The sequence below is a fragment of the Elephantulus edwardii genome, unplaced genomic scaffold (assembly GCF_000299155.1).
Source record: "Elephantulus edwardii isolate Elephantulus edwardi_28Jun2011 unplaced genomic scaffold, EleEdw1.0 scaffold00072, whole genome shotgun sequence".
Taxonomy (NCBI): domain Eukaryota; kingdom Metazoa; phylum Chordata; class Mammalia; order Macroscelidea; family Macroscelididae; genus Elephantulus; species Elephantulus edwardii.
The window spans coordinates 4,176,200-4,192,368 of record NW_006399822.1 but is presented as its reverse complement, the minus strand read 5'-3'; the positions used below and the strand labels follow the sequence as shown (position 1 = coordinate 4,192,368).

The 16,169-nt window shown below is 47.8% G+C and overlaps 2 protein-coding genes across 2 annotated transcripts in view; one reads left to right on the top strand and one right to left on the bottom strand.

The window, feature by feature from the left end:
- The window catches only part of CDH13 (cadherin 13), a 1,061,540-nt gene that overhangs the window by 352,060 nt on the left and 693,311 nt on the right, over positions 1–16,169 (top strand). The window lies entirely within an intron of this gene.
- LOC102864720 (40S ribosomal protein S15a-like) lies at positions 81–476 on the bottom strand. Its single transcript, XM_006888802.1, has one exon. The coding sequence runs from the start codon at positions 471–473 to the stop codon at positions 81–83; it is 393 nt and encodes a 130-aa protein (XP_006888864.1). The 5' UTR covers positions 474–476.

The following is a 16,169-nucleotide window of genomic DNA, read 5'->3' as shown; positions in this document are numbered from 1 at the left end:
GTGTGAAATTATATATATATATATATATATTAAGCAGTAAAGTCCATTGAGGCATTTTATTTGCACCGTTTATTACATCTCTAGAAAAAGAATCCCAGAATTTTTCCTCCTGTGAGTTTTCGTCTTGCTTCCTCGTGGTCCATGATGCCAGCTGAGGTTGTCAGTACAATGAAACCGAACTGACGGGACGGGAGCAGATTATTCTGCCACTTCTCTAGATCTTCGAGCTGCACATCAAATCTGGGGCTGAGAACGCCACACTTGTTTAACCCGCCTGTGAGGTTGACAACAATTTTCCCCGCTCTGTGATCGTCAGTGATTTCAAATTCGCCAATGTAGCCATGCTTCGTCATCACGGTCAGGAACCAAATGATGACCTTGGAGCACAGCCTGATGAGAGCCTGGCGCTCGCCTCTCTTCTCGGCATTGTTGATGCTCTTGAGAGCGTCGGCCAGGACGTTCATGCGCACCATTGTGGCGGCACGGAAAGATGGCGGAAAGAGTGAAATATATTTTAAATAGAATCCAAATTCAAAATTAAAAAAAGAAAAGAAAGAAAATTCCTAGCCAATGAGGAGTAGTTCTTAAATGGTAGCTCCAAAGGTCACTTCCTTCCCTAAGGACAGTATTGGTATCTGCTAGAGTCGTGGTAACCAGGAGTTGGATACTCATACTTTGTCTGTGGTCATTTACCTATGGTGTGAGACAGAGGTGGCCCTGTAGCAATTTCATGGCTGAAAGTACCCTCACCGTCCAAGGAATGGAAAAGGTGATTTGAAGGGCCATTGCTCTGACCTGTGCGCAGTAAATCCACATATCAGTCCTGGAGGAGATACAGCAGAAACGGAATCCCACTTGTCCTTCCCATGCTGTGTGGTCTTAGAAAAGATGTTTAACCCCCACATAGCATCAATTTCTGATTCTGAAGTAAAGATATTAATAGCTACTACATAATGTCACTGGGTGGAATAACTGTGATAGATCACACAAACTGTGCTTAAAACAGTATCTGGCATATTGTTCATGCTCAATACATGCTAATATTATTCTGAACTCTTCTTCCCTTAAACTTGAATTTCGCAGTTCCAGTAGGAATAGAAAGGAGGGATACAACGAAGAGAAATGTAGACGCAAAATTGAGAGTATTTGATAATGACTTAGTGTTGTGTGTATAGCAGAGAGAGAAATCTACCATGACTGTGATTTGGGGTTAGGAAGTAATTTATCTGATAGAATTGTTAACTAAGACAGCAGGGCCAGGTTTGAGAGGGAGATGGTGAGTTCAACATTAACTAGTTACTGTTGAATTGATTCCTACTCTTGGTGACCCCGTACGTCTCAGGATAGAGTTGTGATTCTGAGGGTTCTGGATGGACTGCTTTCTCAGAAGATAAAGAGGCATTTCTTCTGACATGCTGCTGGGGGGACTCAAACTACCAGACTTTAGGTTATCAGCTCAGCATGTTAACTGCACCACTCAGGAACTCTAAGTTCAGCATTAAGCACAATGGATTTTAAGCGGCCAAGTGATACCCTAAGGAGATGTTATAGACATTGAATGGTTGAATTTGGAACTTACGCCCAAGATGTCTATATTCTGAAGTCACCAGCCAAACATGTTTTGGTCCCAGGCAGTGACTAGCTTGTCCAGCAGGGCCATGGATAGCCAACCCAAGACCTTCTGCTGTATGCATCTGGAGGAGGAAGGCCCGTTTTAGGAGTATCACTCCTACGATCACAAGTACCCATTTGTAATCTTCCATCCAAGCCGACGTTCAAGTACAGTTGATGAATGTCATCTACCTTGGGAATGGCCTGGTTGGAAGAGAGAAGACTGAAGATCAAACAGCAGTGTGCTTAGACAGCCTTTGTGTCACTGAAATCTGTGTTACCTGGTATCGGGCAAGGAAGGAGGCTCTCTCTCGACTGTGTTTCTGGCTGGATGGCTGGACCTAATAATTGACATTCTCTTTAGGCTGTAAATGATTCTCTTTCTGAGCAATGATAACCGCAAAAATAAGCAAACTCTCCTTTTCTTTGGCCTGTCCCTGACATGTTTTTCTTCTTACATCATAGTTCATTGCTAACTGGTATTTCGCTTAAAAAGAGAGAGAGAAAGCTAGAGAGAGAGAGGGAGGAAGGAGGGCAGGTGGGTGGCCAAGGGCAAGAGGAGGGCAAGGGAGAGGGAGAGAAGAAAATATTGATGATGACATATAATGAAAGAAGATTCCTTTCAAAACTACAAGGCTTTTTCGAGGAGTTGCCCCTGTATTAGTTTGCTGTGATAGCTGTAACAAAAGGCCAGTGCTATCTGGTTTGAAAGAAAACAAGTTTATTATCTTACGATTCTATAGGTTGGAAGGCCAGTATGTTAGTCCTGAGCTGAAATGAAGGCCAGCACAGCGGCTACCCTCACTGGGTGTTCTCAGGCCCACTCTGAGTCATCGCCAGGCTGTGTACAGGGTAACGGAGGCTTGCCCAGTCCTGGCCCTCTGCACAGTCTCTGCTGCCCCAGCCATTGCTGCAGTCACTGTGTTGGTCCCTCGGGCTGGGGTCGTCTTCTTCACTGATGCTTTCTTTTTCCAAGCATGTCCTTCTCCGGGGACTCGCCCTCCGGATAATGTGCCTACAGTGTGATACAAAGCCCCACCACCCTTGTTTCTAAGGAATGATCTGGTTGCACTTCTTTCAAAGTCGAATTGCTGTTCTTTTGACGGCAGGACTGGGCTAATGCCAGGGCGTTGGCACAGTTAGATCCTTCTGGGGACACCTGGGGAGCATTGTTCTGCCTTTCCCATCTTCTAGAGGTGGCCCACTTCCTGGGCTGCTGACCCTTTTCCTCTGTGTTCACACCCAACACAGTTGCCCTTTTGCGGATTGCCTTCCTCTGATGCTCTCTTCAGCCTCATCCACTTTCCAGGTCCTTGTTATTACAAGAGCAATAGGAGGCACCGTGATGGGCATGAAGCACTTAGCAGCTAAGCAGATGGTCAGCAGTTCTAACCCCCTACTGCCTTCACAGATAGAAAAAGACCAATGCGAACTAGTGGGTGTTCCTAGCAGTGGGGTGACTGGGTCATGTGGAGTAAGACCATTGGTGTAAAAATAGCAGCATAGTGATTAAGATGTGTATCAAGGTCTGAAGAGGGAAGGGTGGGGTGACTGAGGGTGAGGGTGGGGGAATCACTGAGATGATGTAACTAATGGGTGGAGGGAGGGGGTGAGTGAATTAGGAACGATGCATCTAATAGAGATCAGAAAGGACGAGGTAGTGGGCACAGATTGGTGATGATTGATTTTATATGACACAGTGATTTTTAAAAAGTTCATTATGTGGAATGAAATATAATGTAAATGAAAGACTATTTAAAACACAATTTAAGAGATTTTTAAAACTTTTTATCATTTTTTGTGCATACCATCAAATCAGATCTGACTAGAGGAGATTGTCCCTCCTTCTCCAGCAGAGAACACAATTTAAAAAAAAAGATTCACAGCCTTAGAAACCCAACAAGTGGGACTGATTTGACAGTAGTGGGAGGAAACAGGCAGCATTGCCCTTCTCAGCGATGGCATTTTGCTGTACAACTTTTATTTTTTAAACTCTTTAATACAGTTGTTTTCTTTGCCAAATTGCCCACTTGCTGTATAACTTCGAGTGTGCCATTCAGCTGTCATCTTTGGGTGAGGCGCTGTTACCTTTTCTCTAGTAGTACGTGTAAAATCCTTTACACAAGAAATTGGATTGCTAGAGAGCTCTGACAGCCTAGTGATAAGAAGCTTTGCTACAGTCCCGAAGGCATGCAGTTCAGATCCATCAGCTTCCAGTTGCTCTGAGGGAGAAGGGTGGGCAATTTCCTGTGTGACTAACTGCCCCCAAAACCCTCTAGAGAGTCTGCAGTGAGTCGGTTCCAACTCAGTGCACACAACAACAACAACAACAACAACAGTGCCTCCACCTGAGGAAGCCATGGTGGTCTCCTCTGGAAAAACTCACAGCCTTGGAGACCCCACAGGGCAGACCTGCTCTGTCCTTCAAAGGTCCCTGTGATTCTGAGTGGACCTAGTGATGATGGCTTGATTATCCTGTCAGGTCCACCGGATCCATGCCTTATTTTAAGACCACCTGATGAGCAACCTTGAGATTGTATTGTGCAGTGATACCTTAGGGCAGGGGCAATCCATCATGCAATTTCCTGCATCTACCTTCTATTGGAAGTGTGCTCTTCACACCTCAGTCACACTCGGTCACAAAGCTTCCTTCCTCTTTTCTATGACATTCCCTGGGTCCCTAGCAAGCATGAGACACTGTTCTAGGTTCTGGTTGCCGAGATGCATAAAGGTGCATGCCTTGCTCTGCGCTTGGTATGCTTGGTGCTAGGTGCTGCCAGGTTCTGACTCCTGGCGACTGCGTCCTCACAGCCCGGCTTTGCTTCAGCAGGGGTTGCAGCCACCATGGCTGTCCATCCCACTGAGGGTCTTAGCACGGATGGTGTCTTTCCCCAGGGACCAGCCCATCCTGCTAACATGCGCAAAGTACATGGCGATAAAGCATCACCATCCTTGCTTCCAGTGAGGGCTTGGACTGTATTTCTTCCAGCACTTCATTCAGTATTCTTTGTCAGCACCACAATTCAAAAACACCAGGGCTGCTCTGATCCTCCTTGTCCGGTTGCTTAGTAGTGTCAGTGCTTAGTAGACGAGGCAGAATAACCACAAGTAAACAAGAGTCTATATTGTCTGGCCTCAGATCATGAACACAAAGCAGGGTGAATGGCTAGGAAGGCAGGTCCAGCAGAGCAGCTGACACGGAGGCCTCACTGAAGCAGAGGATAAAGCCCGCTATGGGTGGGCCTAGGGTGATCGTTCACAAGAACAATGATTCAATTTCAGGCCACCAAAGCTTTTGAGGATAAGTTTGTACTGCCCTGATGTAAGCTGCACAGCGAGTAGACCTGTGTCCTGGGAGGCAGATTCCTATGTTTGCAAAACTGAGCAAAGGGTGCTAGGTGGGATGGAAGGGCTGGACTCTAAGGGGGAAGCAGGTCAGGAGGGGTGGTCTGGAAGGCCTGGTACTGTATGAAAACCCCGCCCACCTGCCAATACAGTAAAACCCGGAAACCCAAACAGCACTTCTGGGCACCCTCCTTCCGCCACCACGCCATCTCTGATAACCAGTTGCTTCTTTAAAGTCTTGAGGGGTGGGGTGGGGGTCTCAAGACATTTCAATTTTCATGATGGCATCCCTGGATTGGTGTGCATTTCAAGACTTGTGAAATGTAAACAAACTTGAAAGGGTAATGGTTTTCTTCAGTAATGGCCACAAATGACTTGGAATCTAGGACAAATCTCTTTTAAGAACTTGCATCTAGGAAATTATATATAAGCAAAGCAATGATTCAGGCACACGTTAAATTATTTTTCTGGTAACACATAAATCTTCTTCGATCTTTCTTCCTGGAGGGTAGCATCCATGGTGAGAGAGGTACATTAAAGAAATAAATATGGAGAGAAATGAGAATTTAGGCTAAAAAATGCTTTAAAGGAAGTTCCTCATGGAATTCCAACAGTGAGCTCCCGTGCTCCAACCTCCAGGCAGCAGGCCCTGCTCTGGGCGGCTTAGTCTTCCGCGAGCTGTGCTGATGACCCAGAGATGGTTGGTCGCCAGCAGCAGCTCCAGTGGAGACGATGAGCCGTCATCTCCTGTGTGATTCCAGCCTTGTGAGCCTGCCAGTGGGCCAGCCAGCAGGTGGTTCTGAAGAGGTGACAGCCAGGTGCGTTGGCTGGTATTCTTTTTTATTTGGGGTTTTGTTATTTAGTGAGTTTTATTTTAGTTTTTTAGAAACATCTGACTCTTCCGGCCTTTGGGCCAGTTAGACATGCCTCCCTCGGGACATGGCCCAAATGGAATGGAGTTGTCTCCCTCCGCGTTGGACCTGAGATGACAGTTTCTTTAATCCCCAGAGTGTCGCCCTGTGTCCAGCAAGCTCCATAGATGGTCTCAAATCAGTGAGCTTGTTCTCTGTGCCTGGCATCGCTTTAATCCATGAACTCTCACCTTCCATTAATTTACTGAAGTAATCTCCCACATCCTCGACACATATCCGCTTCGGTCCATCCCCCTGCAGCAGCCAGGGTGACAGTATAGAAATGTCAGATTGACATTCTGTCCAAAGGAAACAAAGTATGTGTCCTGACATGGATGCACCTTGAAGACGTAACATCAGCCAGACATAAAAAGACAACTGGCCTACAGTCCCTTTGGATCCCGCTTAGATGGAATACTCCGACGAGGCAACGGCATCTAGACCAGCTTCATCAGTGGTTACCAAGGGTGGAGGGAGGGAGGCCGAGAGGGTCATTACTTAGGGCCACTGAGTTTCTGTTAAGGATGAGGGCAGAATTTGGAAGGGAGAGTGGAAAATGCCATTAATATCAATGAATTACAGGTGCAGACATGGTTGAAATGGCAGTTGTTTGTTTTATAGCTTGTTTTACCACTATACAAATTCTAAGAGAGTCAATATCCAGCTTGTCATTCAGCCTCCCTCCCAGCCCATGACCTTGCCACTTGAAATCTTTGAAGCACCTTTTTCGCCACCAGGACACGGTTCCAGCTGGTGCTCAAAGTGTGGGCTCTGTCCGCTCCCCCACAGCCCAGGCCTCTGAGGGCTTATATTTCCCCACCTTCAGATCTACATCTGCTCTGCCCACCTGTCCCAGCTCCTCCTCAGCCAGTCCACTCTCTTTTTGCCTCACCAAATTCTCACACACTCAGCTCTGTCTCCGCAGAGAAGGGGAGCTGGAGGCCTCTTCATTTCCTTCATAATTGTTGTTACTTTTGTACATCTAATTGCACCTGTCATTACAAAACAAATGCTGTAAAGGTTCCTAAACCTACACTCCCGCATCTGATTTACACTTATCCTCTGGGTCCCCTGGCCCCAGCACACAGCCAGTGTGGATGTGTTATGGATGCTCGGTTCTGTATGCACCACTGAAACCTCTGAAATACGTGTGAAACTGACAAGCCACGGGACGTCTTCCTGCCTTGCCCCTGAACCACTTTGAAGGTGTGCTCTCTCAAGAGCGTGGCAAGCCCTATGAAAAGCTGCATCACATCCTCACCAAGCAGAGGCGTCCTCATGCAGGACAGTCGCAGGTGGGACTTCCACATCCCTGGAAGCTTTGTCGGTCCCTGTGACCTGCCGTTCATTGGACCTCCGGTACCTGGCCGGGCCATGGGCTTTGACACTTCCCGAGTCACTGTGTGTGATCAATTTGTAAATGATCATCCTCAACTTCTGCAAAGGAAATCTATCCCAAAGAGGAGAAGCGATGGCAACTATGAAGATCTGATAAACCCCGAGTGGGTGCATTTATAAAACTGTCCGCAGTGGAGGTGTCCTGTACAAAAAGAAGCAGAAGCTAATGTCATTTTCTCCAAGTCCCCCATAAAACATTTTGCTCTATAATCCAGCTACATTTATGAAATGGCTTTATCTTGAAAGATTCCCAAAGGGCGTACTAACCTGAAAAGGAAATAGCTAGTAGACACCCGTGTGAAAGCACCTTCAATGGGCTTTGATGATAAGGATTGGGGAGTCGGCGGCAGCAGGTAGCATCTTATAAAGCAGATAGCAGCTTATCCCCTTAACACCTTCAGGGAAAAGTGAAGAGAGAGAAAGAGCCAGAAGATAATTGCCCACATTGGAGAAGCGTCACATGAGCTTTCTGTATTAAGAAAGGCCGTGGCTTCTCCACAACCACAACGAGAATTTAAGTGAGGGATTTCTATCAACATCACTCTCTCATTTGAAATAGGATGTGAATCTCGGCTCCTAACACTTCTGTACAGAGAGACTGAGGAAATTCGTGCAAAGCTTCCACGTTTAATAGAAGGTCAGGGGCAGCTAGGGTAATTTGAAATCTATGCATTTTTAAAAAAAGCTAAGCATAACAATCTGCAGTTTATCCAATAGTTAAAATATCACACACAGCCCCCACTCAACTTTGGCCCAATCCGTGACTGCCGAAACGGTGGGTATGGGAGTCATCATCCTCGTCTCGGTCCTGCTTGTGAAATGCCGATGGTCCTCGCTCTCTGTGCCTTAAAGGAGCTTGGAGACGGAGGGCAGGCAGGCAAGAGGTCTTTCTATATCATCTCCCACGCACAGAGCCTCACTAGGAAACAGGACATGGCACGCTCTCTGCATGGTTTAAGCTCACAATGTGGTCAGAAGGGGGCCAGTGCCTGGAAATGGTCATCATGATTGGAAGATGGTCAGAGAAGGAGCAGAAGAGCCTCAATGAGCTGGATTGACCCAGTGACTGCAGCAGAGGTCTTGAGCCTGGTGGGGACTGTGTGGTTGGTGCAGGTTTCGGCACTTTAGGTCTGCTGTGCACTGGGTCATATGACCAAGGTTTGATCTGCATTGTAGATTTTGTTCCGATACTGTATTCTTCATCACCACTTGAGTTAAGTCTCTAACAGCACTCATCAGTGTTGACTGTAAATATTTTTTTGTTTCTATCTTTCCCAGTTTAGTGACATTATCACAGAAGTAGGCCATTTGCTTCTTGTACCCATCGTGTAGCAAAGTGTTCATCTTACGCTGGAGGTGTGCTTTCAACGCCCCACTACCTTCAAGCCAATACCAGCTCCTGTTGCTCTTATAGGGCAGAGTAAACTGGCCGATAGCGTTTCCAGGGCTGTAAATCGCTGCAGAAGCTGACTGCCTCGTTTCTTTCCTATGGATTGGCTGGTGGCTTTGAACTTAGGACATTTCAGTTCGAAGATCAGCATTTAAATGCTGTGTCACCAGACCTGTTATTTTGGCAGTGTTGTTGCTGTTTTTAGGTGCCATTGATCTTGTTGATTAAACTCCTGGTGATCTGATGAACAACAGGTCTGAACCTTGCTCTATCCTGTGCCAGCCTCACAGTCTCTGATACACTTGGGCCCATTATCACAGCCATTGTGTTAATCTCTCTTTGTTAATGGTCTTCCTCCCCTTCTCATATCCTCCACCTCTCCCAGTAAGATGTCTTTTCCCAGGGACTGGCCCTTATTAACAAGGACAGAGAAGAAGTTTCACCATCCTTGCTTCTAAGGAGCACCTGGCCTGCACTTCCCCCAAGACAGACTTGTTTGTCCTTTTCACGGTCCATGAGACTAGCAGTGCCAAGCCCTTATTTAAATTGCAGTGCCCATAAATTTACCTTGTGCCTAAGGCCCGTGCACATCACCCACCACCACCACCAAATGGGCCTAACTCCTGGTGAATCCCTGCGTCAGAGTAGGACTGGTCTCCAGGGTCTCCAAGGCTGTAATCTTTACAGAAGATCACTACCTCTTCTTCCTCCTAGGGAGCAGCCAGTGGCTTTGAACTTCCAACCTTTTAGTCCTCAGTGGAGCTCTTTAAGCACCACACTACTGGGGCTCCTTTTTCAGAGTACCTTGCACTACCTACAGCAGTCATTGTAGGGATACCAAGTCTTCCCGCTCCGGAGCATACGTGTCTCATGGACATCCTGGAAATCATCCTCAGTCCCAGATCAGTAGGAACTGGTTTGTAAACACCTCACTTCAAGTCTCATGTTTTACACTGAATTTACTAACCGGTTTCAGTCCCAGTGTTCCTACCTTGACGGTTGATTTGCCAACAGAAGTGTCATTGGCTGCTTTCTCCACCTTGTCTCCCTTCTCATTCTCACACTGGGACTCCTGTTACCTCTCATGTAATCTACTTATACGTGGGTCCAGATTTCAGGGTTTGCTCTAAGTGGAGTCACACGGTCTCATGCCTTCCCTGCAGTGTGTGTATCATCACCTGCATTTGTAGTATCAGTGGCTCCAGGTTAGAGAGACTGAGTGGTTCTCAGACCAAGGCCAACGTGCAGATGCATGAAAGAATGGGAGCCTGATGCTGAGTGAGACCTACAGCTCCTGACCCGGAACCTGATCCAGGCGCCCATGCTGTTCCTGGCAGATGCTCCCTGAGCGTGCCTCAGATGATGGCCCAGCTGAATGCAGTTCAGATGCAAACTTTTATCTCCCAAAACACAGGATTCAGCTGCTTCCCTGTTAGCCAAATAGATCACTCTGTTTAGATAAGAATAGAATGTAAAAATCAAGACCTGTAAGCCAGCTGGATTATTGCCCCTTCGATGTCCATGCCCTGTGGTTCCCCCTCTTCCTGACCTGTTTGAACAGTCCGGCACCTGCCAGATCCTGATCGGACAGCAGTTGATTCTTCACGCTCAGTAACCTTGGTCTGTTCACAGGGGTGCTCTGCTCTGAGAATGCCTGTGGGGGTCACCTCTCCAGGTATTTCAGCTGCCGACCCTGCAACCTAAGGTGTCTCGCATCACTGGACTCAGCTATAGGCTTTGGGCAGAGATTGACTTTGAGTAGGAAAATGTCTAACTAAATGAGAAACTGCTTTAAGTGGGATTGAATCCTAAAATGGAAACTTAGGGGCACCAGTTGCCTGAGGTAAGGGTTAAACCCACATGAATCTGCTGACCACTTTAAAGGGATCACAACAGAGGGTCCTGGACAGAGTGGGGGAAAGTAATTGGATTTCTGACCTACTGGAGACTGGTGGGACCCTATAGACCATGACCCTGTACCTTTGTCACCCTGTGAGCTGGAACTACACTCACTCCTCTGGTTTGACTTTCAACCATTTAGTAAAACAACAGGCATGTTTATAAGGTGACCAGTAACAACTGGGAGGTGTTTACTACTTAGATCAATTCACCATACACACTCTAAAGTGCAGGATTTGTTCAGGAAGAAAGCTTACAAAGCAGCAAGAGCTATACTAGAAGGATGAGGGGAAATGAGAATCAGAGAGAGGGAGTGGGGAAGTTCATTCACAACATGGGAATGTTATGAATGCTGTTAAGTCAAAATCAATATAAATAATTGATTGAAAAATCAGTTACTCTCCAAATACACACACACACAAATACACGAACATAAAGCACAAAGACAAAGACCAGGGAGCGTGTGGGAAGATCAATCAATAGGCAGGTTGACCCTGTGACAGAGACCTGCTGTAGAGAAAGGAATTGGTCAGATCAAGCATAAAATTTAGGGTGAGAGGCAGGGAGGCCTTTTTGTTTATTCTGTTTCTGTGGGACCTTTTGTATTTGAGTTGCATTTCGAAGGCTGTGCCATCCTGCCTGTCTGCCCGTGTAAACATGGGCCATCAGGACTGCATGTTTCATCTCGGGGAAATGCTGGTGACCATGTGACCTCAAACAAGGGTCTCCCCTCACGGCTCCTCACTCCATTCACAAGGTGGCGGGCGCCGTCGCTGCAGCACCTCCCTCGCAGACTTGTTGAGAGAAGTCATCAATTCCTGAGACTCACCAAGAGCAATGTCTGTGCCATGAGGATATGCAGCCTGTGTCCACGAGTCTTATGGGACGTGGTCGTATTCTAGAACCATCCATCAATAGATGGTCACTGTGGTATGGAACTAGCCTCACCAAGACCAGCCGTTCCCTTGACTTTTCAACACTGAGAAGGAACACTTCTAACTCCTTCCCGAAATTCCTATCTAAATATCTGCCAAAGTCTGCACTTATCATGTCCTGTCCAAGAAGGAAAGCAGGTCGCTCAGCTCTCACAGATCCTGACAAACCCTCACGGCCTTCTAAAGATGGGCTCTTTGTTTCCTTTTAAGTGTTCAGAGCCATTGCTTTAATGATCAGCTCCACAATCTTGACCAGAACAGTGTCAGTCTCATTAGAATGTCTCAGAATCTCCTACCTTTTAAATACATGGGGACACAGTATCACTCCCTTTGTGGGCTCTTCCCCCATCCTGGGTTGAATTCATTTAGAGTGACTGCTTAGGGCGTGTTGTCAGAAGGGGCCAGTCCTTGAAAAAAGACCTCATGCTGTGAAAAGTCCAGGATCAGCAAAGTTTAGACCCATTATTCATAGAGTCGCTGTGAGTCACAGTTGGCCGGCCGGACTGCACCTAACAACAAATGCTGCCCGACACCTCCTCACCCTGGGCTTTCCTTACCATCCCCCAGCACGCACTCTGCATTTTCATTCTGAAGATCATTCTTCTTGGCCTTTTTGTCTTGAGAAGTTAGAGGCAAACAGAGGCTGGGCAGGTCTCTCTCCACCGCCCCCTGCATCACTCACCTGCAAACAGCCGGCCATGTGACCCAGCTTTGTGTTCCAAACTTAGCTTCAAACCCCGTGGAGATGTCCTTCGAGTGTTATGGATTTTATTTTTCTGCTTTGTTTTGTTTTCTGAGAATCAGGTCATAGGAGACACCAAGCTCCAGATGTCTCGTTTCCCCACTGTTCACTGTTGGGTTTAACAAAACACATATTAAGCGCCTACTGTGAGGCAGGCATTGTGCTAAGCTTGGAAGGTACAAGAGATAGCAAGCTCGCTATCAGTTCTCATGAAGCTCATGGTAAGGTGAGAAACACAAGGCAGCAAATACAAGTCTGCAGGAATCTGCTAAAATTTACGCAGCCATGGGAGCTGCTTGGACGGATCAGGGAGGGCTTCAGGGAGGAGGTGATGTTTGAGCACGGCTCTTCCTCCCTCCCTCTACTCCATGCTACCTCCCCTGCATACCCTTCCCTCCTGCTCCCCGCACTTGTCCCCTATCCTTTACTCCCTCTACTCCCTTCTTATTTTCTCTCCTCCTGTCTTTTGAATACACTTTACTCTTTGGAATACGTTCAGGTTACAGTGATATTGTGTAGAAGAAACAGAGTTCCCATAGCACGGTGGGCTCTGCTATTGTTAACATGTGCTCCTGTGGTCTGTTTGTTGTGAACAGAACTACAATAAACATGGGTGTGCATATATCTGCTCAGGTGGTGGTTATGGTTTCTTTGGGGTATATTCCCAGTAGTGGAGTTGCTGGGTCAAATGGTATCTCTATTTGCAACTTTTTGAGGAAGCGCCTTCCAGGATATTGCCTTCCAGAATAGTTGTACCATTTTACACTCACGCCAACAGTGAATAAGGCTTGCAGTTTCTCCACAACCTCACCAGCATTTGATGTTTCCTTATTACTCTTTTTAGAGATGTTCACGACTTCTCTGCGAGCATCTCTCCTTCCTAAGGGGCCTGTCCTTCTAGGTTGTGCTTCCTCCATCTTTCACTCCCAAGTCCCAGTGGGGAGCAGCATATGCATCACCCTAACTCCTAACACCCCAAGTAACTCCAGCAACAGACTTCCTGACCCACTTGCACGTGAATGGAAGAAGTTCCTTGGATCATCCCTTTGGGCAAGCTCTGGGCCTCTCTGATCCTCTTTGTCTTCATGTTGAGGACAAAGATCACCATACTCCTTGTTTCATAGGCCTGCAGTGAGAATTGTCAGAGATCAAGATCAAGATGGACATGTCTGACCTGGGGATTGACACCCAATAAACAACAATAGTCCTACCACAGTGATCCTACTAATTGCAACTTTTCTATTTCTCAGATCAGAAAAGAGAAAATACGATTTTCATTCAAATTATAGACCCTACCGCTGACCCTGCTCTGCTCTCCGCAGAACATATTGGAGTCAATTTGCATGTTGTTTCTATCATGTTATTGTGGCAGATATAATGGGATTAACCCTTGGAGAAGGAAGTCATGGTTGGTGGAGAAGAGGGTTCAGTGAGATACTGGAAGATCCTCAATGAGGCGTAAGACACAGGGCTACACGGAAGGACATGGGGGCTACATGGAAGGATATGGGTTACATGGGAGGACATGGATTACATGGAAGGACATGGGCTACACGGAAGGACATGGGCTATACGGAAGGACACAAAGACTACACGGAAGGACACGGGGGCTACATGGAAGGATATGGGTTACACGGGAGGACATGGGTTACATGGAAGGACATGGGCTACACGGAAGGACACAAAGACTACACGGAAGGACACGGGGCTACATGGAAGGATATGGGTTACACGGAAGGACACAAAGACTACACGGAAGGACACGGGGCTACATGGGAGGCCACGGGTTATACCGGAGGACACGGGGGGTTACAAGGGAGGACACTGGTGGCTACACAGGAGGACACGGGTTACATGGAAGGACATGGGCTACACAGAAGGACACAAAGACTACACAGAAGGACACAGGGCTACATGGGAGGACACGGGTTACACTGGAGGACACGGGTTACATGGGAGGACACAGGCTACACAGGAGGACACGGGGGGCTACACAGGAGGACACAGGTTACATGGGAGGGCACGGGTTACATGGAAGGACACAAGGACTACACAGAAGGACACGAGGACTACACGGAAGGACACGGGGCTACATGGGAGGACACGGGTTACACCGGAGGACATGGGGGGCTACATGGGAGGACATGGGTTACATGGAAAGACATGGGCTACATGGAAGGACACAAAGACTACATGGAAGGACACGGGGCTACATGGGAGGATACGGGTTACACCGGAGGACACCGGTTGCATGGGAGGACACGGGCTACACAGGAGGACACGGGGGCCTACACGGGAGGACACGGGGGGCTACACGGGAGGACACGGGGGCTACACAGGAGGACACAGGTTACATGGGAGGACACGGGTTGCATGGAAAGACACAAGGACTACACAGAAGGACACGACTACACGGAAGGACACTAGGCTACATGGGAGGACACAAAGACTACACGGAAGGACACGGGGCTACATGGGAGGACACGGGGGCTACATGGGAGAGAACACGGGCTACAGGGGAGGACACGGGCTACACAGGGGGCTACACAGGAAGACACAGGTTACACGGGAGGACATGGGTTACATGGAAGGACACAAGGACTACACAGAAGGACACGAGGACTACACGGAAGGACACGGGGCTACACAGAAGGACACGGAGGCTACAAGTGAGGACACAAGGGCTACACGGGAAGACACAGGGGCTACACAGGAGAACACAGATTACACAGGAGGACACATGAGCTATAGGATGTGCTCAGACACACGAACCCCAGCATCGTGGTCAGTTGTCCCTGGGGACACTGAATGAGAAGAGCACCCAACAGCAGCACATGGAGATGCGTTCTTTTCTCCACTCCCCCCGCCCCCTGCCCCATGATCTACTGCCTTTGAATACCTGCTGGAAAGATGCATCATTTTCAGAGAAATCCCTCCCTCCATGGCCACCCTGCATCCTCCATCCCTGAATGAAGAGTCATTTCCTTTCAGGCTGGTGTCTGCCATCTCTCCTCCTTGCTTGCTCCCTCACCGCTTTTCAAGATCACATTATGCAGGAAAGGAGAGAGTGGTGCTTTCTCATCTAAAGGACAGGAAGCGCCGCTGGGAGGGCTGTGTTGTGCAGAGATGAAAGTGCTCTGGCAGAAGCGGGAGAGAACACAGGCGAGGGAGGAAGAGAAGCAGCTTTGGAGGTGTGGCTTGCAGAGCATTGAAAGGCAGGTTCAGGAGATGGGGGAGAGCCTCTTTATAGGGCACTCTGAGTGGCACTCTGAGGGGCTCAGCTGGGAAGAAACCCACAAATGTGCTCCTTCTGCCCTCCCAGGGAGCTGCCGTCTACTGAGGGTTTGCACACTTGGAAGGAAATTTTTCCTCCTTGGTGGCCTTGAACTCTCTGTTCTCACTTTCCAGTGTGTATAAAACTTATGTTTATACTCTACTGTCATCTTTTAAGTATGTGATAGCATGATGAAAAAGCTTGAAACATTGCAAGTAATACCAAAATGTGACCCAGTGAACTGGGCACCTAGCATTGGAAAAAATGGCACCAGTAGACTTGATGTACTCAGGGTAGCTGAAGACCTTTGATTGTGGAAAATAAAGAAATAAAATTAAAAAATGGAGCAGCTACAAAGTTCTCTAAAGTGAAGTGCAGTAGATTGAGGTCGGGAGATGCGCATGTCTGTGTCTCTTCTCCTCCTTGCCTTTCCTCGGGGTGGGTTTTGCCTTCCCTCTAGGTAGGTTTCATCCACTGTCCAAGGCCACGGGGTCAGCTAGCCTCCTGACTGAGTCAGCAAAGCCAGGCTCCTAGGGTCGTAGAAGAGTGGAGGGAGGACAGGGTGGTACGGGATGGGGCAGACCTGATGGAAATGGGGCTTATTTCATCAAGTGCAGGACAGAGATGATACATTTCTAAGCAGCTCAAGTAAGGACAGAATTCT

Bases quoted from the DNA above. Each gene is read 5' to 3' on its own strand.
- LOC102864720 (XM_006888802.1), bottom strand. From the start codon at position 473: ATGGTGCGCATGAACGTCCTGGCCGACGCTCTCAAGAGCATCAACAAT.